Genomic DNA, 22965 nt, shown 5'->3' with positions numbered 1-22965 from the left:
CTAAGGGCATCTTTAGTGTTTAGCGTGCGCCTATTTTTAATTCAGCTAAAAACGCCAGAGCACCTAAGTAAAAGACCCCCTGAAAGACTTGTATAAGAAAACGAGCCTGGAAAAATGTGGCAGGACCTTTTGTCTGCTGCTTAAATATAGCAAAAGTCCCAGAACCCTTTTTTTCAGAAGCAGTTTTGTTCATTACGTTTTCTGTGGATTGTTTTAAATTTTCCAGTATAGCCAGAACTTAAATCCTTGTGCTGTTCACAGAGAGTTCATAATAAACTGACTCACAGACTTTTGCATTTCATATTGCCTGACCGTCTGTAGTTGAGGAAGGGATAATTCTATAGGCACCTCCATTTAGGCGCCCTGAGGGTGAGTGGTAGAAACCTATTTATATAACGGAAGCTGGGCATTCAGGTTCCATTATAGAATACAATACAGTATCGATTATCCAACCTTTGCTAACCCAACTATCCGGCATATCTGACAGACCCCCTTCCCCCAGTGATGTCATCAAGTTTATTTCTATTAAAAATCTTTGTTTAGAAAAATGTTTGAACGTTGGGAACTGTATGCCTTTGTTTATACATTGTTTGAGGGGTTTATGCAGTGTTTTCCATATTATCCGACTTTTCAATTATCCGACAGCTGGTTGGTTTCATTTACATCAGATAATCAAGACTATACTGTACTAGTATAACCCTGTATTGGCACACCTAACATTTAGGTGCCCGAACATTCCCCAGCCATAGAGCTTGCGTAAGTTCGGGCACCTAAATGCAGCAGGTATGTGCATAACTTTCCAGTATTTTGTAAGTTATGTGCTTAAGTTGGAGCCTCACCTATGACCTACCAATGTTCCACCTATGTGTAAATATAGACTATGCTAGAATGTTGGTTATTTACAGAACAGCTCTTAGGCAGGATACCAGCATGTACATGCATTTAAGTGGAAACCTATACACATATATGCTAGTGTTCTAAGCATTTATGTACACAATTGGCATGTATGCTAAATCTTAGTGTGTAGTTTATGGATTTGCCTTTCACATGTGCAGTGCAAACATGCATTTACCTGCCTATACACACAGCCCCTGGTAAAAGCCACAAAATCTGGCCCTTGCTGAAGAACTGAAAGGGAACTGGATTAGGTCAAGGGTGGGCAGCTGAGTGAGAGAGAACAAGCCTCTCCCTCCCTTTCTTAACGGAGAGGAGTGGCCTAGTGGTTAGAGCACTAGGCTTGATATCCAGACGTGGTTGGTTCAAATCCCACTGCTGCACCTTGTGATGTTGGGGCGAGTCACTTAACCCTCTATTACTTCAGGTATAAAACTTAAATTGTCAGGCCTCCAGGGACAGGGAAATACCTAGTATAACCCACCTTGAGCTACTAGTGAAATCTTGTGAGTAAAATCCAAATAAATTGTGCTTCTTGTTCACCTTTGCTCGTCCACTGCCTGATGTTGAGTAGGGGTGTTCTACTGTTATGCTACAGGAGTCACATCTTTGAACCATGGTGTCTCGTGTTGTTCAAAGCCATGAATCTGGCTTCTGGTGTCAGAGGAGGTAGATGCAGCCTGAGGCAATGCCACTCTATGCCTATGATCATCCATCTGATAGATGGATGGGGAATAATCACCAAGGCTGAGAGACAGAGTATCTGCTTATGGGAAGAGAGAAGGGGATATGTGCTGGACCAGGAGAAAGAGGAGATCTGATGGAAGCAGATAGGATTAATATAAGAACTGGGATGAGACAGGAAAGATGGGGTATATGTGTAAGTGACAGGATGTAAGAGCGTGACGTGTGAGCCACAATTAACTAAGAAGATCCTCTCCACTAGTACCAGATTCTCCATCTTCTCTACCTCCCTCTCTCCCATACCCCTCCTATTCTATTACCATACCCAATCCTTTCTCCTCTCACCCCTAAGGTCCCCTCACTATGCCAATTCCCTTCCTCTGCACCTGTCCCTGAGAACCCTTTTGCCCCACCCACCAAAGCCAAAACAGTGCACTGCAAAGGCTGAAAAACTAATTTTTATTGCAAATTTTAAAAATACAATCCAAGTAAAACTCATACAGTAACAGGACAAAAAAGAAATGATATTGAATATTAATATGTGAATTACAGCATAATACATACAAGAACAAAGACAAAGGGAGATCTTCACATCAACCTAAATAAATGGAAAAGGAATATTGCCAAAAATTACTATTTTTATATAAGTGAAGTAAAGTGCATATTATTTAATGTGCAAAATGATTCACATGTGTGCAAATATACCATAGAATTGCCATGGAAATTTCAAACCTTTGCAGCACCCGGAGCTGCATGCACAGACATCTGTGAATGTGTTGGAATTCTGGTCTGCGCATAAATATTGATATTACAAAAATTATATGCACAGAATAGCATTCCAACACATATGCAAAGGTATGCACATGCAGCTCTGGATGCCGAAAAAAATCCTTTGTGTGCAAGGTGTAGTTGGTACTAGTGAAGACCTGTTCATTCATCCAATGTGCTCTCCCATGTTAGCACAAATCTTTTCTGCTGGGCCTATTTGCATACTATTGGGGAGCAAATGTTTGGCACTACTTTGCTTTAGGCAGCTATGCACTAAACGTTAGCACATGGCTCTAATGCAAGGTTACCACATTTAGGTTCTGCAAGGAGGTATATCTAGTGAACCTGAATCTCCAGATGATTACTGGGATGTTCTCTTTAATTCTAAATTTCTAAAGTCAAACACATCTCTTATTTACTTATTTACTCCAGTGGTGTACCCCTGAGAAGGCCCAGGTAGGCAGGGACCCACCTACTTTGGGCTTAGGCCCACCCAAAATTGGCACAATCCCTTGCCAGTGCCAGCTCAAGGTACAGTGGTGCCCTGAGCCAGCTTGCATTGGAATGCGCCTCCAGTCCGATATCTGTCTCTCCCCTTCTCTTCCCACCCCACCTACCCCGGTTCAGTCTCGCTCTCCCACACCCTCCTTCCTGCAGGCATGTCCAGCATTGCTCCTTCTCTCTCCATCTACCTTCACCCCCTCCCCATGGCCTTGTAAACTGTGCATGAGTTCTTCTGTCTGCCATATCCCACCCACAGAAAGCTACATCAGAAGCGGCCTGGGTGAAGGCAAGCCTGTTTTCAGCTGCTGCTGCTAGCAACTCGCATGCAGTTTATAGGTCTGCAGGAAGGTAAGGGGGAGAGGAAGAGAGAGAGAGGAGAAGGAGCGATGCTGGACCCACAGGGATGGGGGTGGAGAGGGAGACCAGGTGAGAGAATGGGAAGAGAAGTGGAGGTTGATGAACTGAAGGAGGGAGGGAGAGAAACTGGACCTACGAGGAGAGGGAACAGAAGGCTTAACCATTAGACTTGATGACATCACATGGATTCCCCCTGTCCTCACTTGGATACCAGGGCTCTGTCCTTTCCTGGTTCTCTTCCTACCTCTCCCTCCACACCTTCAGTGTTCACTCTGGTGGATCCTCTTCTACTTCTATCCCTCTGCCTGTCGGCGTACCTCAGGGTTCTGTTCTTGGTCCCCTCCTCTTTTCTATCTATACGTCTTCCCTTGGTTCATTAATCTCATCCCATGGCTTTTCCTACCATCTCTATGCTGATGACTCCCAAATCTACCTTTCTACCCCTGATATCTCACCTTGCACCCAAACCAAAGTTTCAGCGTGCTTGTCTGACATTGCTGTCTGGATGTCTCAACGCCACCTGAAATTAAACATGACCAAAACCGAGCTTCTCATTTTCCCCCCAAACCCACCTCCCCACTCCCCCCGTTTTCTGTTTCTGTTGATGGCTCTCTCATTCTCCCTGTCTCCTCAGCTCGAAACCTTGGGGTCATCTTTGACTCTTCTCTCTCCTTCTCTGCTCATATCCAGCAGATCGCCAAGAAATGTCGTTTCTTTCTTTACAACATCCGTAAAATCCGCCCCTTTCTTTCCGAGCACTCTACCAAAACCCTCATCCACACCCTTGTCACCTCTCGTTTAGACTACTGCAATCTGCTTCTTGCTGGCCTCCCACTTAGTCACCTCTCCCCTCTCCAATCGGTTCAAAACTCTACTGCCCGTCTCGTCTTTCGCCAGGGTCGCTTTACTCATACTACCCCTCTCCTCAAGTCGCTTCACTGGCTCCCTATCCGTTTTCGCATCCTGTTCAAACTTCTTCTACTAACCTATAAATGTACTCAGTCTGCTGCTCCCCAGTATCTCTCCACACTCGTCCTTCCCTACACCCCTTCCCGTGCACTCCGCTCCATGAATAAATCCTTCTTATCTGTTCCCTTCTCCACTACTGCCAACTCCAGACTTCGCGCCTTCTGTCTCACTGCACCCTACACCTGGAATAAACTTCCTGAGCCCCTACGTCTTGCCCCATCCTTGGCCACCTTTAAATCTAGACTGAAAGCCCACCTCTTTAACATTGCTTTTGACTCGTAACCACTTGTAACCACTCGCCTCCACCTACCCTCCTCTCCTCCTTCCTGTACACATTAATTGATTTGATTTGCTTACTTTATTTTTTGTCTATTAGATTGTAAGCTCTTTGAGCAGGGACTGTCTTTCTTCTATGTTTGTGCAGTGCTGCGTACACCTTGTAGCGCTATAGAAATGCTAAATAGTAGTAGTAGTAGTAGGCTGGGATTTTGGTACCCTTTATCACTGGTGCCCTGAACCAGTGTCTTACCTGGTCCAATGGTTAAGGTGGGCCCAGCTCTTTCTGTGGCTAGCAGAGATTCCCAAGCCCCACCAGCTGAAGACCTCCTCCTCCAATGGCCAGAACTGTTTCCAAGCTCAGCAGTTAGCGCAGTGTCTCAGAGCCGCCACTGCTGCAGGCCTCCATGTGCAAAATCAGATCATGTGTGGGGGTGGGGGCAGTGGTGGTACATGTGCAAAAACTGAGCATGCACAGGGACCTGGCAGTGGTGGCAGCTCAGGGACACTGCTGCCAACTGCCAAGCTTGGAAAGAGCTCTGGCCACTGGAGGAGGACTTCAGGTGGCAGGACTTAGAGATCCCCACCAGGTCAGGTATTTATATTCCGTATTTGGGGAGAGGGATGCCAGGGGCACAGGGAGGAAACAGAGAACAGGGAGAGGGTGGGGTGGAGAGAAATCTTCATGTCCACCTACCTCAGGTTCAGGCTTACCTAAAATTAGCTATGTGGGTATGCCACTGATTTATTCTGTACGTAGATACAGTATTAGACTGTAATTTGAAGCTGTTTTGTGAATTGAAAGAATACAAGTTTACCATTATAATCTTCTGTCCTTCTCTCTTCATGTCTTTTCTTCATGACCCTCCTCACCCATGATCCTTAGGTTTATGTACCAACTGTGTTTGAGAGATACACCACCACTTTCCAGCTGGGCAACAAATCAGTGGAGATGAACCTGTGGGATACAGCAGGTAGGAACTAAGTCCAAGAGCCAGTGGGGCATGGAAATTACCAAATTCACTGTTCATGATCAATGGGAAAAATAAAGATAACCATACAGTAAATTTTATATAGGACTTCTGATTTTAGGTTTTAACTGATAAACACCAATAAAACAACCTCATGAAACCAAAGTGTTTATTGAATAAATACCAGAAAAGGAAAAGTTATGTCATACCTGATAATTTTCTTTCCTTTAGTCACAACAGATGAATCCAGAGACTTGTGGGTTATGGCCATCTCTATCAGCAGGTGGAGATAGATGGTCTGCCACATAGGACAGTATGCTCCTTGGTCAATCAATATATCTTGTAACAAAGCATAAGGTATAAAAACCTGTCAACTAGCAGAACTATGCATTGGCAACCACACCAAGAAACCTAAGTAGAGAAACAGACTAAACTAATAGTGCCAACCTCCTGAAAGGGTGGGACTCTGGATTCGTCTGCTGTGACTAAAGGAAAGAAAATTATCAGGTAAGACATAAATTTTCCTTCCTTTTCATCAGCAGTAAATCCAGAGACTTGTGGGATGTAGCAAAGCAGTCCATAGGTAGGGTGGGAATCAGACACAGCCACAGAAAGAACTGATGCCCCAAAGGATGCCTTAGACCTAGCCAAAACCGTCAACTGGACAAAGTCTGGAAAACACGCATCACAAGGACCACATAGGGGACCTTCATAAAAGAAAAAGAAGAGGAGTCACACCCAGAAGACATAAGCCTAAGCAATAGTCACCTGACTTCAGTAAGCTATGTCTGCATATGAGGCTGTATTGCTTCTAGTAACAGAAAGGGAGACTACGCCCAGACATCCATTGATCGCCTGAAGGTACCAGAAAGGCCCACAGCGACCGTGATATAAAGCGCTGAAGGAAACTCCCAGGATGATTTTCCTCCCAAAGAATGGAGGAACAATGGCTGATTAATGGAAATGAAAATGTGGATACCATCACATGGTGGGGACCATGCTGAGAATCACTTTTGACTCCGAGACACGAATAAGGGATCTGTGCAGAACACTGTCAGGATTTCAAATTAGCGATGGAACCAAGCAAAAAAAATGCCAAGCTGGAGTCACCCTGACCACACCGAGATGGAGCCAGTTCGAGCATAAAGGTACACAGGAGAACTTCAGTGTAAGACGAGGACTATCGCATGATAGGGCTGAAGCTCAGGATAGGGTGAGACTGCACTTCAAGCAGAACCCTATAGATATACGATGAGCTGTAATACGATGCCAGCTAGCAATATTCCACACAGAAAGGGCTGAGCTGTGCACTACAGAACACCAGAGGTGCGTTCTCTAGCTAGAACAGATTCCTCAACAAAGTGGGAAAGTCACAGATGAGAAGTACAAAACCAGCTTGAGAGTCAGATATTGAACAGCGTTGAAGCTGTTGTGCACATTCAGAGATGGGTGCACTTCCACCTCCATGAATGGCGCAGTTCTCCTCATCCAGAGATGTAGCTACGCCCAGATCGAGAAACAGAGATGCACCCCAGAACCAGACAAGGAACTGTGCTCCACATGCAGAGACAGAGCAGTGCCCTACATCCATAGATTTGAAGAGGGTTAAAAACTGATACAGGACTGTATAAATAAAACATGAAATTGGGCATCTAAAAATTATGTAAAGCTTAATACAGATAAAACAAAATGACTTTACTTCCGTGAGAAGTTGGATATGCCAAAAACTATTACTATAAATTCAGGAAAGAACCTAAAGTTTTAAACTTCTTCAAGAGTACTCTGTGTAGTTCTTGATACACGATTGAACATGAAAAATCAGATAAATTCTCTATGTAAAAGAATTTTCTTTGAACTACATAATTTGCGGGCAGTGCGTTCTTTCTTTTTCCCTGGACAATTTTGTCGGTGTTAACAGTACCCACAGGTCTTCTGCACTCTGATGGGATGGCTGAATCCTGAAATCTACATGAGTGCAGACACCCCCCCCCCCCCCTCCTCCAGAATGCCACATAAACAGAAACCATTTTGTTCTCCGAAGTTCTGTGAGGAGGAGGAAGGAAGTGGCAGGAGGAGGGGGGGAAGGAGGGGAGGGACCTTGCAAAATCAGGTGTACCCCAAGTCAAGCGCCTCTACTGGCCTAGACATCCTCAAGCTCAACTGAACCAGGGAACCCGGAACAGGAGCCAAAGAAACTGGATAAACCCGTTCACTGGAGAATACTGACTGACCAAGGAACATACTATTCAGTTCAGTTTGGTACTCTCTATTTCCACCTGCTGGTAGATGGTCATAATCTACAAGTCTCTAGATTTGTCTGCTGATGATGACAAGGAAATAGCACTTCTCCTAGTACTCTCTCACCCATTGGTTCTCCATGCTGATTTTTGTGTCTTTTCTGTACTTAAAATTCCTCAGCTACAGAAAGGTATTTATTTGATTCATCCAAAATAGGAACCCAGCAATCCTCAGAGAACCTTTAATTAGGTTTCAAACACTTAAATTGCACATTGTGGTTGTGTCAGACAGTGGCAGGTGATCATATGCTGAAATTCTTTGATGGTTGCTCAGTCACCAGCCAATGGCAAAGCAGTTTTAACAATGGACGATGACATCACAATGCACTTTTAGGTCAATGAGAGGGTTGAGCAGTTTTTAAAGATTAAGGGTGATATTTTTATTTTAAAACCAAAAGTGTATGTTGCTTAATATTGCACCAAAATATTTTGTGAATGCACTTCTACACTGAACTCTAAATGTGGATTTGGATTTATCTCACACCTTTTTCAGTAGTATCTTAAGGCCTGTTACATTTAAGTACAATAGCATAATTACACAGCTCAGGGCATGGAATGTGTATTGTGACTGTTTTGTTTTTTGTCTAAAGCAGTGACCTTCATTGCAAAGTCCACAAGTCATTGGCCAATCCATAGCAGCAGGGCAGAGAGCTGGGGGATTTGCCTCACAAAATCCTGCCCCCTCTCTTTCCACAATGGCTCAGAATTTCACTATGATGTCTAGGGACACAGGTACAGTGGATTCAGCATTTGTGCATTGCATGGGCCATGCATCGGGCTGTTATTACACTGAAATTTGCAGCTGCAGCTCACACCAAAGCTTTTCTAGAGGAAAATTAGCCGTTGCAGCTTAGAGTGTACACGCAAGCTCTCATTAATAAAACACTGAGCAGCTGAGTGCTTTATCTTTCAAAGAGTTTTACATTTGTAACCATCACAAAAAGCAGCTCAAAAGGACATGTATGGCTGAATATACAAGTTATAAAATTCTCATTCAGGGTGTACTTAGAAGGAAAGAAACTGGATCATTTTTTTTCTTGCATGCAACTGTCACGTGAGAAAACAAAACTTCTAAAACCTGGGTAAAGAATTTCCTCATCAGGTCTGTAAAAAGCCAGTTTGTGTTTGTTTCTCCTTCTCAGCTCTGTAGCAATGTGCTATTATGACAGGTTTCATAAAAATTGTTCTACAAATTTCCATAGCAAGAAACAGGGTGAGCACAGCACAGATGACTGCCAACTAGAGTTGTACATTCATTGGATAATGTGGTGAATGATGCAGTGCCACATTCCATGTAGATCTATGGGCCTCACTATGCTCTGCCAGGTATTATTGGTTCTACTGGAGTTTTGCTATCTATATTGGCTGATCATGCCAGAATTCAACAATCATAAATTGAAACTGATGTTAAGATGCCCCCACCAGTCATCATCTAAAAGTGGTTATTAACATTTATTCCACAATTGTTGAGTCCAATTGGGACAGTTCATAAAGGCTGAAAATGTGCTGCCAGTCAGAGATGTCCAGAGGGCTGTGCAAGCAGTGCAGCTGCATGGGGTGCAGGGGAGACGGGTCCTAATATTGCTCCCCATCCATGTGTCCCCTGCAACACAGTGGGTAACATATATAGTAACATAGTAAATGACAGTAGATAAAGACCTGTACAGTCAATCCAGAGTTCGCCCAACAAGATAAACTCATTTTACATGGTATGCGATACTTTATATATATACCCGAGTTTGATTTGTCCTTGCCATTTTCAGGGCACAGACCATAGAAGTCTGCCCAGCACTGTTCTTGTACTAAAAGTTCTGAAGCTAACATTGAAGACCCTTAAAATTTACACTCCAGCCCATCCATATCTATTCAGTCACGATCAGGGCACAGACCGTAGAAGTCTGCCCAGCACTGGTTTTGCTTCCCAATTACTGGTCTTGCCACCCAATCTCCGCTATGATTCCGTAGATCCATTCCTTCTAAACAGGATTCCTTTGTGTTTATCCATGCATACTTGAATTCCATCACTGTTTTCATCTACACTACCTCCCGCAGGAGGGCATTCCATGTATCCACCACCCTTTCCGTGAAAATATACTTCCTGACATTACTCCTGAGTCTGCTCCTCTTCAACCTCAAATCATGTCCTCTGGTTCTACTGCCTTCCCGTCTGCAAAAAAGGTTTGCTTGTGGATTAATACCTTTCAAATATTTGAACGTCTGTATCATGTCACCCCTGTTTCTCCTTTCCTCCAAGGTATACATGTTCAGGTCGGCAAGTCTCTCCTCGTATGGTTTGCAACGCAAATCCCATACCATTTTTGTAGCGTTTCTTTGCACTGCTTCCAGTCTTTTTACATCTTTAGCAAGATATGGCCTCCAAAACTGAACACAATACTCCAAGTGGGGCCTCACCAATGACTTGTAGAGGGGCATCAACACTTCCTTTCTTCTGCTGGTTATACCCCTCTCTATGCAATGTAGCATCCTTCTGGCCACAGCCGCCACCTTGTCACATTGTTTCTTAATCTTCAGATCCTCGGACATATCTCCTGGGGCAAAGGAGCTAGAGGTATGTTACAAAGGGTGCAATTATGGCTCAAAACATTCCTACTGTTAGTGCATAGTGAATGAGGCTTGCTTTTGTCACTGGTGGTCAGTTCCAGTGCAGTGTTATGGCATCTGCCTTTCATTGCCATGGAAAAACATAAATCACTAAAGCTTAATTACAGACATTGTTATGAAGCTCAAGTGGCTAGAAACAACATAAACTTTCCTGTAGTGCTACATGCCAGAAAAGCAACAGGTGGTAATTGGTGGGTGGTTTGAGAGACAGAATGGAGGCACAAGGGTGAAGATTTGAGAGAGACTGGAGGTGCAGGGTGGGGAGAGTTTGATGCAGAGAAAGAGAGAGAGGGCGATATCATATTGGCACATGCCAGTCAGCAAGGGAAGATATTTGTTGGCTCTCCTTCATCTCCTCTGCTTCCAAATTGGCCTTCAAGTAAAATTTAGTAATGACTCTGATTTAAGGCATCTGTGGACATGTAGTCTTACTTTTCTTAGATTTTTGGACCTACAAATCCTTAAATGCAAAGAGGTAAAACCAGGAGCTGCTCAGCTTGCCCCTGATCACCTGCAGCAACTGGTGACACTACTGAAGCTTGAATGATCAGAAGGCCAAAGTGCCTCTCTGACTGTCAAGGACAAAGACCACTGCCTTATAGCTGAGAGGCCAAGAGTGGTCTCAGGCTGCAGTGGAGGAAGGGAGAGTGGGAAGATGAAGTTCTCTGGCATTAACCCTTTAGTGAACCTTAGGCAAACAAATGTATTCCCCCCTCCCCCTTAGGGTTGCCAACTTTTTAACAGAGAAAAACCTGACACCTACTCTGCTCCATGGTCCACCTAAGTCCCTCGCTACACATACTGTTTCTCGCATCCTTTTCCAGCATTTTCTTCCCCATGCCCCTCTCTCATTTTCACACCCCTTTCAAGCATTGCCCTTCCCCATGTCCCTCTGTCATTCACACCCCTTTCCATCATTACCTGGTCCCTAGAATACCTCTGCCTATCATCTCTTCTCTATGTCCCTGTCCCTCCGCTGAGTCCCCTCTTGCTTCCCTTCCTCCCACACACCCCACATTTATTTGCACTTGACTAAATTTTGTTTTTCAATACTACTCCATTTTACTGGTCCCCTCCCCCTCAACGTCCAACTTGCCTTTGGCTTGGCGTTGCAATAAAGCAGTTGCTGAGTCCAAGGTGACCGCATGGTGGCTGTGCTGTCAAGCTGTGCTTATGGCTGGTCCAGACTCTGGTAATGATTGACAGGCTGACTCAGCTGTTGTGGCCCGCCTACACGGAAATAGGAACTTGCATCAAGAGTCAGGCCACAGCAGCAGAAGCAACCTTGAGTGTCAATCGTTGTCCGAGTCCAGAGAAGGAGAGAGGAACTTGGAAGCAGCAAGCGACATGTGTAAGTAAAAATATGTCATATGCAGTAGAGGCCAGGAGGGAGGGTCTACTGGTCAAGCTGACTGTGAGTGGATGTTGGCAGAGCAGGAAGGCTTGTGTTGATTGGCAGGTACACTGTGCTATGCTGTGGAGACCAGCCGTGAATCATTGAAAGACCAAAAAAACGGGTTTTCAATTGCTGGTTTGAAGGGTCTGCTGGCAGCCGGCCTGGCCTTTCAAAAACCAGCCAGGCTGGCTGAATACCGGCCAGTTGGCAACCCTACCCCCCATCATAATGGAAATACATTTTAAAACCACAAATGGGGCTCCATATGGTTCTGACTGCGGAGGGAAACTGGCAGCGGAGGAAGCAGCAGTTATGGAGTTCTGTCTGACAACTAGCTCCTCCTGTTGATGGAGGACAAAGCAGGGCAAATTATTATATCTGAGGCAGCCTCTCTTAGACATATGCCGGTCAATTTCCAGCTGACAGCAGTGAGCATGTTTTTAAACACTTACCTTTGCCAGCTGTTAGACCCAACTATTCAATGGGGGCCATGTGCATGCACTGGTTTTGAATATTTGGGCCTGACCGCATAGAATTCAGCCTCCAGTATTTATGCAGGTATCACACCCCAATTCTGATCCCCCTCCCTTCCCCTCTCCCCCCCCTTTCCAGAAAAGCATCTGGCCCTCCTCACTGTGCCCGCTAAGCTGAGCGGAAGTCTGGGGGTGCTGTTTCACTATCACATTTTCAATACTGACAGACAGGCATGCTCTGCAGGACTCCAGGGAATCTGCCTGCCTCTAGTGATTGAAAACACAACATTGAAGCACCGCATTCCACTGGCAGCAGTGCAGTTGGAAGATTCCCGCTCAGCTTAGAGGAAACAGTGGTCCTCTCGATTCTGATTCCCCTCCCTCTCTACCACTCTCCTGAAAGAGCATTGTGTCCCCAACAAGGATCCCTCTTCTCTCCCTTCTTCCCTCCCACCTCCATCCCACCCACTGGGCCTTTGTGTACGATCTCTGGTAGTCTAGCGAGAAAGGGCAGGAGTGATATCCACTCACTCCTGTCCATTATGGCTTCCACTTCAAAATGGCTGCCATGACTCTATTGGCAGCTTACTGAAGTACCTCTGGCAGCCAACCTTGTCAGTTACTAACCATAATCACTGGCCTTTTGTATTCCAAAATGCGTTTTATAAAACTCTAAAACAACTCTCTTCATTTGAACAAAATCCTTAAAAATGACTTGGAATACCAAGTCAGTTCTATATTAAGTAATTCATGAGATGTCTGGCAAAGTCTCATCCTTTACATTCCCACGCATTCAGAATCTTTGGGTGTTTTGTGTCTGCGGCTGTAAGAGCAGAGGGAGGCCTTGAGGCTCATTCTTACAAAGCATCACCTAAGAATGGGATCCTTTTTGCTGCAGTTATTGTACTGCTGACATTCTTACAAGGAAATGAAAGGTGCTCATTCATCCACCAATTAATGAATCTTATCTGAAAATGTTTATAAATTGTGTTGCATTACATGAGATTCTAGTGATAACATACTCTCACAGGCTCCTTTAGGGTGGAATGATGGTGAGATCAGAGAGACAAGTAATGATAGAACCCCCCAGCTATTTATGGAAGCAGAATACATGGTACAGAACCAAAGTGGTATGGTTAGAGACCCCCACCCTCTCAGCTTTTTTCTTTCTTTCTAGTTATTTAAAGCAAATTATCTTTTACCCTGTTTTGAAAAAAGAAAAGAGCACATTCAAGTATATCCTCTCAAAGTTTTGCCTCCATTACAGCCCTCTGCTTTTACTACATTCTCTGGTGGCAACGAATTCCAGAGTTTAATTACATGTTGAGTGAAGAAACATTTTCTCCAGTTCATTTTAAATTTATTACTTTGTAGCTTCATTGCGTGCCCCCTAGTCCTAGTATTTTTGGAAAGAGTAAACAAGCAATTTACGTCTACCTGTTCCACTACACTCATTATTTTATAGACCTCTATCATATCTCCCCTCAGCAGTCTTTTCTCCAAGCTGAAGAGCCCTAGACGCTTCAGCCTTTCCTCATAGGGAAATACTCCCATCCCCTTTATCATTTTCGTCGCCCTTCTCTGTATCTTTTCTAATTCCACTTTATCTTTTTTGAGATGCGGCAACCAGAAATGAACACAAAATTCGAGGTGCGGTCACACCATGGAGCGATACAAAGGCATTATAATGTCCTCATTTTTGTTTTCAATTCCTTTTCTAATAATACCTAACATTCTATTTGCTTTCTTAGCCGCCACCGCACACTGAGCAGAGGGTATCAATGTATCGTCAACGACGACGCCTAGATCCCTTTCCTAGTCAGTCTTAACATGGAACCTTACATTACATAGCTATAATTCGGGTTCTTCTTTCCCACATGCATCACTTTTGCACTTGGTCACATTAAACGTCATCTGCCATTTAGATGCCAAGTCTCCCAGTTAGTATTACAGAAGCAGTAGTAATAACCTGCATACCTTCGAGATAGATGGTTCTACAGTTTCATTCTCACCTAAGTAGATGATAGATATCCCCTTTCACTGAGGAGCAGCCCTAAAAGGAGGTGTGTCAGTGTCACAGAGTCACAGCTGGGAAAATATACTGATTATGAACACAATTCCTTTGGGAGTTTGGACCAACAGTTTAACAAGACTGGAAAGTATCACTCTGAAACTCATTGGACAGGCCATTGTCACCTTGGAGAACACAGCAGGTAAAATAATGGATAACTTCAAGTGTTCCTTGGGTTTTCTCAGAGAACAAATTGTCAGACTTAAGGCTACAACTATGGATCCAGATAGAAGACCTGTAACATTGAAATCTCGGTGTTCCTCAGTTTAAAATGTTAATTCTACCAGTAGAGTAATGGGAATACCCATTACAAGCCTGTAATGATGGAATTGAGGCATCTAAATTTAAGAGCGTTCCATTTTGCTCAAGTGCCATCTAACAGCCCAAGAGAAATGTTCAAGAAAGAGTTGATAGAAAAGATCCACAGGGAAGAAATCACACTGCTTAATAAGGCTATCTGACATACAAAAATATCAGGAAAGCCTTTATATGGCTGGTTTTAGCAGATTGTCTGTACTTGAAAGCATTCCTAGAGAAGTCCACTGAGGAAGGTGCTTCTTGTCCCACTCTTTTGATATCTCTTTGAGACAGACACGCAGCAGAACCACGGAGGAGCGCAGCGACGTGAGAGGTGAGAGGAGCGGCTGCAGAGCCAATAGCCAATGCCTGATGGCTGCCTACGGTGCCACGCTTGCTTTTTAAAAACAGCTGTTTTTGTTTTTGAAGCGGCCGCTGCTGATCAACAGAAGCAGCAGTGGCCGGAAATGGGAGCTGGCGCTGTGTGTTTTGCGGGAGACTTGGCAGGTCTGTTGGGTGGGTGGGCCTGGAGGGAAAGTGGCTGGGCGGATGGAGAGGGGGGAGCGGCGGCGACCTGAGGGAGATGGAGGGGGCGCGGTGGCGACCTCGGAGGGGGCGTGGTGGCAGGAGCAGGGCACCGGGCCCCCGGGGGCAGCCTTGCCCCGGCCCAGCCTCTCAGCGGCCCTGGGTGAAGATGTTGGTGCGTGTGGAGGAAGGGCTGAAGCTGCTCCTGCAACGTTCCAATCTCTCTCACTGCGTTCGTGACGTCAGGAGATGGTTACGGACGCAGGTAGCCTCATTGGAACGTTGGAGGAGCAAATTATTATATTAGATAAGTAGTAGTAGTAGGTCTATCAGCTACAGGCTTGTGTGAAGTTTGCTTCTAAAACTGAAGAGACCTTATTCTTTATTTATGTACCTGTGAGGTAACAGAGTTCAGCATTTGTTTAATAAAGAGGCTTTGTTTTACTTTTTTATCCTTTTTTTTTTTTTTTTTTAATCCTTGTCTGGATGTATTATATGAAGGTCTCACGCCTCCAACCCTGCTTACACTATCACACAAACCAAAATGAGGAAACTAGGGAAAAACCACTGATAAGAAATTAGAAAGCCTATTTCAGGAGAGTCTGTTTAAAAAGGGATTTATATGCAGTGCATTTAGTTAAACGATATTCAAAGAGGTTTAACTGGGTAGGAGAGGCTCCTGCTCAGGGGCGGACTGAGAGTACTCTGGGCATCCTCTCACTGCCGCTCCCCCCCAACATGCTACCACCACCCCCGCAGCCCTTACCTTCCATGTCCAGTATGTCCTCCGATCTCCCCTTCTATCCTCCTCATTCCCAGTGTGTCCCTCCAACTCCTCTTTCCCACCTTCTTCCATGTTGCTGCTGCCCACGGCAGCTCAACAGTTTAAAATGACATCTGCAACCTGTCACGGTAGTCTTGCAAGAGTTCACGGCCACCATTTTAAACCACAGAGCCAGCACAGGACACAGGCAGCGGCGGGAAGAATTGTCATTTCGCCTGGGTAGCTATAGTGTGCGGCAGCAGCAGCAGTCAAGGGCAACCGGGCAGAGCCTCTGGGCCCCCTGGAACCTCTGGGCCCTCGACCACTGCCCAGTGGCTTGAATGGTCAGTCCACTCCTGCACCTGCTGATTAAACCCCACTGAGCTGGCTGGCTACCAGTATTCAGCAGCACTTAACTAGGTAGTACTTCTGAATATCTTCGCTAACCAGTCATTTCCTAACCAGCTAGGTTGGGGCGGTTCAGGGGCGGAGTTTGGCCAGAGCCACAACTTATTCGGTCCATTAACCAGCTAAGTAAGCGCATGAAATTAGGACAGCAAAAGGCTGCCCTAACTTTATGCACTGAGTTAGTAAGACACAGGTGTGAATATCAGCAAGTGCTCAGTTAACTTCTAGGTCAGCGCGCTTGCCCCAGCAATGAATGTCCGAGGTTAGCTCAGTCTTCGGCTGTGAGGCCTGTTCCCTGTAAACCGAGCAGCAATCCTCCATCTACAGGCCTTCCAGTAGGGGAGTGCTGTTTCACTATTACAGTTTCAATAGTGAAGGTCAGGCAAGCTCTTCAGGACTCCAGGGAACCTGCCTGTCCTTAGTGATTGAAAACACAATATTGAAGCACCTCCCCCCACTGGCACCAATGCAATTGGAAGACTCCCGCTGAGCTTAGAGGGAACAGTGACTGTGATCCACTTGCAAGCCACTTAATGCCATGGGACGAATATTAGCCCCTAAGAAGGCAAGTCTATAAATGGGAGCCTATATTTAGATGCTAGGAAAGTGCTTAAGTATTGCCACACTGGGACAGACCATGAATACCAGAGTTTGATTACATGTTGAGTGAAGAAACTTTTTCTCCGATTCATTTTAAATTTACTACATTGTAGCTTCATCACATGCCCCCTAGACCTAGTATTTTTGGAAAGTGTAAACAGACGGTTCACATCTACCCGTTCAACTCCACTCATTATTTTATAGACCTCTATCATATCTCCCCTCAGCCGCCTTTTCTCCAAGCTGAAGAGCCCTAGCCGCTTTAGCCTTTCCTCATAGGGAAGTCGTCCCATCCCCTTTATAATTTTCGTCACCCTTCTCTGCACCTTTTCTAATTCCACTATATCCTTTTTGAGACGCGGCGAACAGAATTGAACACAATATTCGAGGTGCGGTCGAACCATGGAACGATACAAAGGCATTATAACAACCTCATTTTTGTTTTCCATTAGTTTCCTAATAATACCTAACATTCTATTTGCTTTCTTAGCCGCAGCAGCACACTAAGCAGAAGGTTTCAACGTATCATCAATGACGACACCTAGATCCCTTTCTTGGTCTGTGACTCCTAACGTGGAACCTTGCATGACATAGCTATAATTCGGGTTCCTCTTTCCCACATGCATCACTTTGCACTTGCTCACATTAAATGTCATCTGCCATTTAGACACTCAGTCTCCCAGTCTTGTAAGGTCCTCTTGTAATTTTTCACAATCCTCCCGCGATTTTACGACTTTGAATAACTTTATGTCATCAGCAAATTTAATTACCTCACTAGTTACTCCTATCTCTAGGTCATTTATAAATATATTGAAAAGCAGCGGTCCCAAGGGTCGGCGGGGGGGCAGAGCCAAATCTGGGGGGGGGCCCATGCCCCCGTGGCCCCACATAGCTACACCCCTGGGTAGAAGTGGATAAACATTGTTGACATTAATTGATACCGATTAATATTTGCGTATGCATAATGCTTGCACTGTTTGATAACGCTGGGTGCCTACGTCCCATAGGGCATATCTCAAAAGGAGGCATGGTCAGGAAGGGGCTTGGGCATGTCAGGGACATTCCATAAAGTTGCACACATTGTTACCAAATAATGAGTTAGCACACCCAACTTAGGCACCAGCAATTACACCGGGTTTCAGCAGACATAAATCTGGCGCCCAAAATTAGGACGTGAGAATTGGCGTTAAGTGTGAGTCTATATAGGGAGTGTGCCCTTTATAGAATCATGCTTGGTGCTGATCTTTTCTGGCACCCATTTCTGAGTAAAAAAGAAAAGAAAAAAGGGAGAATAGCAGTGGTGATCTAGGAAAGAAGGAGAAAAACAAGGGTTCACAAAAGTTCTTATTGATGAATGACCCTACTCGGCTGAGTTTCGGCAAAAGCCTTCCTCAGGAGTCAATACAGCCATCAATGTGAATTCAAAGGGATATAAGTCCAGCTACTAGGAGGATTGTTCTAGTTTTTAAAGGAGACTATGCATGGACTTATTTTATTTATTTATTTATTTATTGCATTTGTATCCCACATTTTCCCACCTATTTGCAGGCTCAATGTGGCTTACAATGTATCGATTGGTAAATACTAGATTGGAAGATAACAATTAGTATTGCATAGAGAGCATGGATGACATAATAGAGATAACCAATTGAAGACTGTATTGACTCCTGAGGAAGGCTGTTGCCGAAACTCGGCCGAGTAGGGTCATTCGTCAATAAAAACATTTGTGAATCTTTGTTTTTCTTCTCCTTTCCTGGACCCCCACCGCTGTTCTCTGGACCCATTTTTGAGTGCCTTTTATTTATGTATTTATTTATTTTTGGCAAACTTAATATACCGCCTTAACTAACAGATCTAGGTGGTGTACAAATTTAAAAAAAAAAAAACAAGAAGAAGAAGCGAGGAAAGTTGATAGGAAAGTGTCACGTTCATTCATCCAAATGAAGCTAAAACAGCAACGAGGGTTTCAGGGGAAGGGGAAAGGGAGTAAGAGGGAGGGAGACAGAAGGCAGTTTAAGCATAATATACAGAAGAGAACTGAACTTAAGTAGTAGTAGTAGTACTATGTGGTATTAAAAGCCTGATGGAACAGCCAAGTTCTTATGGCTGGCTTAAATTCTTTAAATGAGGATGCTGCTCTAATATCGTGTGGGAAGGAATTCTAATGGAAGGGATCAGCGAAATAGAATGCACAATGCCTGGTAGTTTCAAGAATGTCTTGTTTTTAGTTGGGGAGGACCAGACGAAAATCATGTAGGGACCTAAGTAAACGCATGAGAGAGTAAGGGATGGTAAGGTTAGATAAATACTTTAGAAACCTATTTGGAATGCTTTGATGGTAAGGGTTAGCAGCTTGTGAATGATTCTTCGGCTGATAGGAAGCCAGTGATATTTTAGGACTAAAGGGGAAACATGATCTGATCTCCTAGCATGGCAAAGTAGCCTAATAGCAGAATTTTGAAGTGCAGTAAGTACATAGAATGAAGATCCAAAGTAAATAATATTACAATAATCTATTCTAGAAATTAATAGGAACAAAATGAGTGAGTACAAATCATAGGAGCCGACTCTGTGGATACTGTGGGTGCTTGAGCACCCCCAATATTGAGAAAATTCCTTGTATGTGTCCAAGGAAGGGTTATTTCCATTGGGCTTAGCACCCCCAATAATTTTGAAAAGTTGGCTCCTATGAGTACAATGCATTGTGATCAAAATACTTCCTAACTGTACGCAGTTGCTTAATGATGAAAAAAACGGTTTTACAAACATTGGATATCTGGGGTGTAAATGTCAGATGAGAATCTGGATAACACCTAAGTAGCAGAAGGAAGGGACCAAAATAATAGATGTTCTGAACAGATTTAGGACCACAGTTGGACTAGGGCTTCCTCCAGTAAACCAACAAGCCCTTCGTGTATAAATGCAAAGGGGCGTTAGCAGGGGGGGATGTGCATGTTCAACCATTACTAGTGGAGTGGAGGAGTGGCCTAGTGGTTAGAACACCGGTCTTGTAGTCCAGAGGTGGCCAGTTCAAATCCCAATGCTGCTCCTTGTGATCATGGGCAAGTCACTTAACCCTCCATTGCCTCAGGTACAAACTTAGATTGTGAGCCCTCCTGAGTACATGAATGTAACTCACCTTGAGCTACTACTGTAAAAGGTGTGAGCAAAATCCAAATAAATTATTTAAGATTCTGTTGCTACTATTTGAGATTCTACATTCTACGTTCGATGTTCCACTGCACTAACCACTAGGTTACTCCTCTACTAGCAGCATTCCATGTAGAAGCCTACCCTTGCAGACCACCAATGCGTACGTGCAGGACGTCAGACTCACAGAAGCCTGCGCGGCCGTATTGCTGATCTGCAAGGGCAGGCTTCTACATGGAATGCTGCTAGTAGAGGAGTAATCTAGTGGTTAGTGCAGTGGAACATCGAACGTTGCTACTATTTGAGATACTACATGGAATGTTGCTAGTGGAGGAGTGGCCTAGTGGTTAGAGCACCAGTCTTGCAATCCAGAGGTGGCCAGTTCAAATCCCACTGCTGCTCCTTATGATCTTGGGCAAGTCACTTAACCCTCCATTGCCTCAGGTACAAACTTAGATTGTGAGCCCTCCTGGGACAGAGAAATATCCACTGTACCTGAATGTAACTCACCTTGAGCTACTACTGAAAAAGTTTGAGCAAAATCTAAATAAATAAATATGTTATGCACTAAAGTGCCACATGCAGGAGCATGCATTTATGCCTGTTATTGGTATGGCATATGTGAACACACCAAAATGTTGGTGCACAAATGCCAAGTTTACGCTATTATTCTCTGAGGGAATCTGAGCGCCCAGATGGCATTGTAGAATTTGTGCATCATGGTGCCTAACTTTTATCACCCTTTATTGAATTACCCCTAGCTTCCAAACCTAAGTGTAGTGACAGAATGAAAATTGCAGCACCCGTACTCACATAGAGGTGGCTTAGGGGGTGTTAACCTGAAGGATTTTCTCTGCTGTCAAGTCCCTTCCCAGCTTGACGCATATGTTCTCTCCTGAGACTGACTCCTTGGGCCTGGTTGGACTTACTTTTCACAACAGTAAGCTTTGTTCTCTCTTCAGCTGGATCTGGTCTCTCACCTCTGTCAGCTTCTTTGTTCCTAGACACTTTCTCACAATAGAATCTCTGTCTCTGTGTGTCTCTCTCTCTTTTTGGGGTCTCGGACCATGCTCAGTGGTCTTGATCTCATATCTCAGCTTGAACTCTGGTCCCCCTTTTCAACTGGCTCTTTCTCACTAGATTGGTCATCTCTGCTGCCAGCTTTAAACCAGGATATTCAATGCAGGGCCATTTCTGGCATTGAATATCAGAGGGGGGGGGGGGGGGGTTAACCGCTAAAACGTTAACCGGCTAAAACATTAACCGGCTATGCCAATATTCAGCGCTAACCAGTTAACTTTTTAGCGGTTGAAGATAGGACAGCTATTTATGTGGCCTATTTTACCTCTAAACGTATCCGGTTAGACACTGAATACCGGCACAGTCATAAGATATAGCCAGTTGTGCACTAACCGGCAATATTCAGTGGAGATAACCAGTTATCTCCCGCTGAATATTAGTGGTGCCGATATGCTATTTAACTGGTCACCAGCTGTGTTTGACTGGCTAAATACCTTTGAATATCGGTGGGGAGGGGGAGAGCTAGATTTTAGGACATCCACAATGGATATGCATGAGATCAATTTACATGTATTGAAAGCTCAATACAGTGGGGGAAATAAGTATTTGATCCCTTGCTGATTTTGTAAGTTTGCCCACTGACAAAGACATGAGCAGCCCATAATTGAAGGGTAGGTTATTGGTAACAGTGAGAGATAGCACATCACAAATTAAATCTGGAAAATCACATTGTGGAAAGTATATGAATTTATTTGCATTCTGCAGAGGGAAATAAGTATTTGATCCCCCACCAACCAGTAAGAGATCTGGCCCCTACAGACCAGGTAGATGCTCCAAATCAACTCGTTACCTGCATGACAGACAGCTGTCGGCAATGGTCACCTGTATGAAAGACACCTGTCCACAGACTCAGTGAATCAGTCAGACTCTAACCTCTACAAAATGGCCAAGAGCAAGGAGCTGTCTAAGGATGTCAGGGACAAGATCATACACCTGCACAAGGCTGGAATGGGCTACAAAACCATCAGTAAGACGCTGGGCGAGAAGGAGACAACTGTTGGTGCCATAGTAAGAAAATGGAAGAAGTACAAAATGACTGTCAATCGACAAAGATCTGGGGCTCCACGCAAAATCTCACCTCGTGGGGTATCCTTGATCATGAGGAAGGTTAGAAATCAGCCTACAACTACAAGGGGGGAACTTGTCAATGATCTCAAGCAGCTGGGACCACTGTCACCACGAAAACCATTGGTAACACATTACGACATAACGGATTGCAATCCTGCAGTGCCCGCAAGGTCCCCCTGCTCCGGAAGGCACATGTCTGAAGTTTGCCAGTGAACACCTGGATGATGCCGAGAGTGATTGGGAGAAGGTGCTGTGGTCAGATGAGACAAAAATTGAGCTCTTTGGCATGAACTCAACTCGCCGTGTTTGGAGGAAGAGAAATGCTGCCTATGACCCAAAGAACACCGTCCCCACTGTCAAGCATGGAGGTGGAAATGTTATGTTTTGGGGGTGTTTCTCTGCTAAGGGCACAGGACTACTTCACCGCATCAATGGGAGAATGGATGGGGCCATGTACCGTACAATTCTGAGTGACAACCTCCTTCCCTCCGCCAGGGCCTTAAAAATGGGTCGTGGCTGGGTCTTCCAGCACGACAATGACCCAAAACATACAGCCAAGGCAACAAAGGAGTGGCTCAGGAAGAAGCACATTAGGGTCATGGAGTGGCCTAGCCAGTCACCAGACCTTAATCCCATTGAAAACTTATGGAGGGAGCTGAAGATGCGAGTTGCCAAGCGACAGCCCAGAACTCTTAATGATTTAGAGATGATCTGCAAAGAGGAGTGGACCAAAATTCCTCCTGACATGTGTGCAAACCTCATCATCAACTACAGAAGACGTCTGACCGCTGT

The 22965-nt window shown here is 44.6% G+C and overlaps 1 protein-coding gene across 1 annotated transcript in view; it reads left to right on the top strand.

Moving 5' to 3' along the window:
* RHOD (ras homolog family member D) overlaps nt 1-22965 on the top strand; it is a 55378-nt gene that overhangs the window by 7195 nt on the left and 25218 nt on the right. Inside the window, exon 2 of the mRNA XM_030185829.1 lies at nt 5339-5426. Coding sequence (XP_030041689.1) covers nt 5339-5426 — 88 coding nt within the window. The remainder of the gene's footprint in view (nt 1-5338; nt 5427-22965) is intronic.

This window comes from Microcaecilia unicolor, chromosome 1 (assembly GCF_901765095.1).
Source record: "Microcaecilia unicolor chromosome 1, aMicUni1.1, whole genome shotgun sequence".
In the NCBI taxonomy this organism is placed as follows: Eukaryota; Metazoa; Chordata; class Amphibia; order Gymnophiona; family Siphonopidae; genus Microcaecilia; species Microcaecilia unicolor.
The sequence above is the reverse complement of the archived record's forward strand: the minus strand, read 5'-3'. Positions and strand labels throughout refer to the sequence as shown.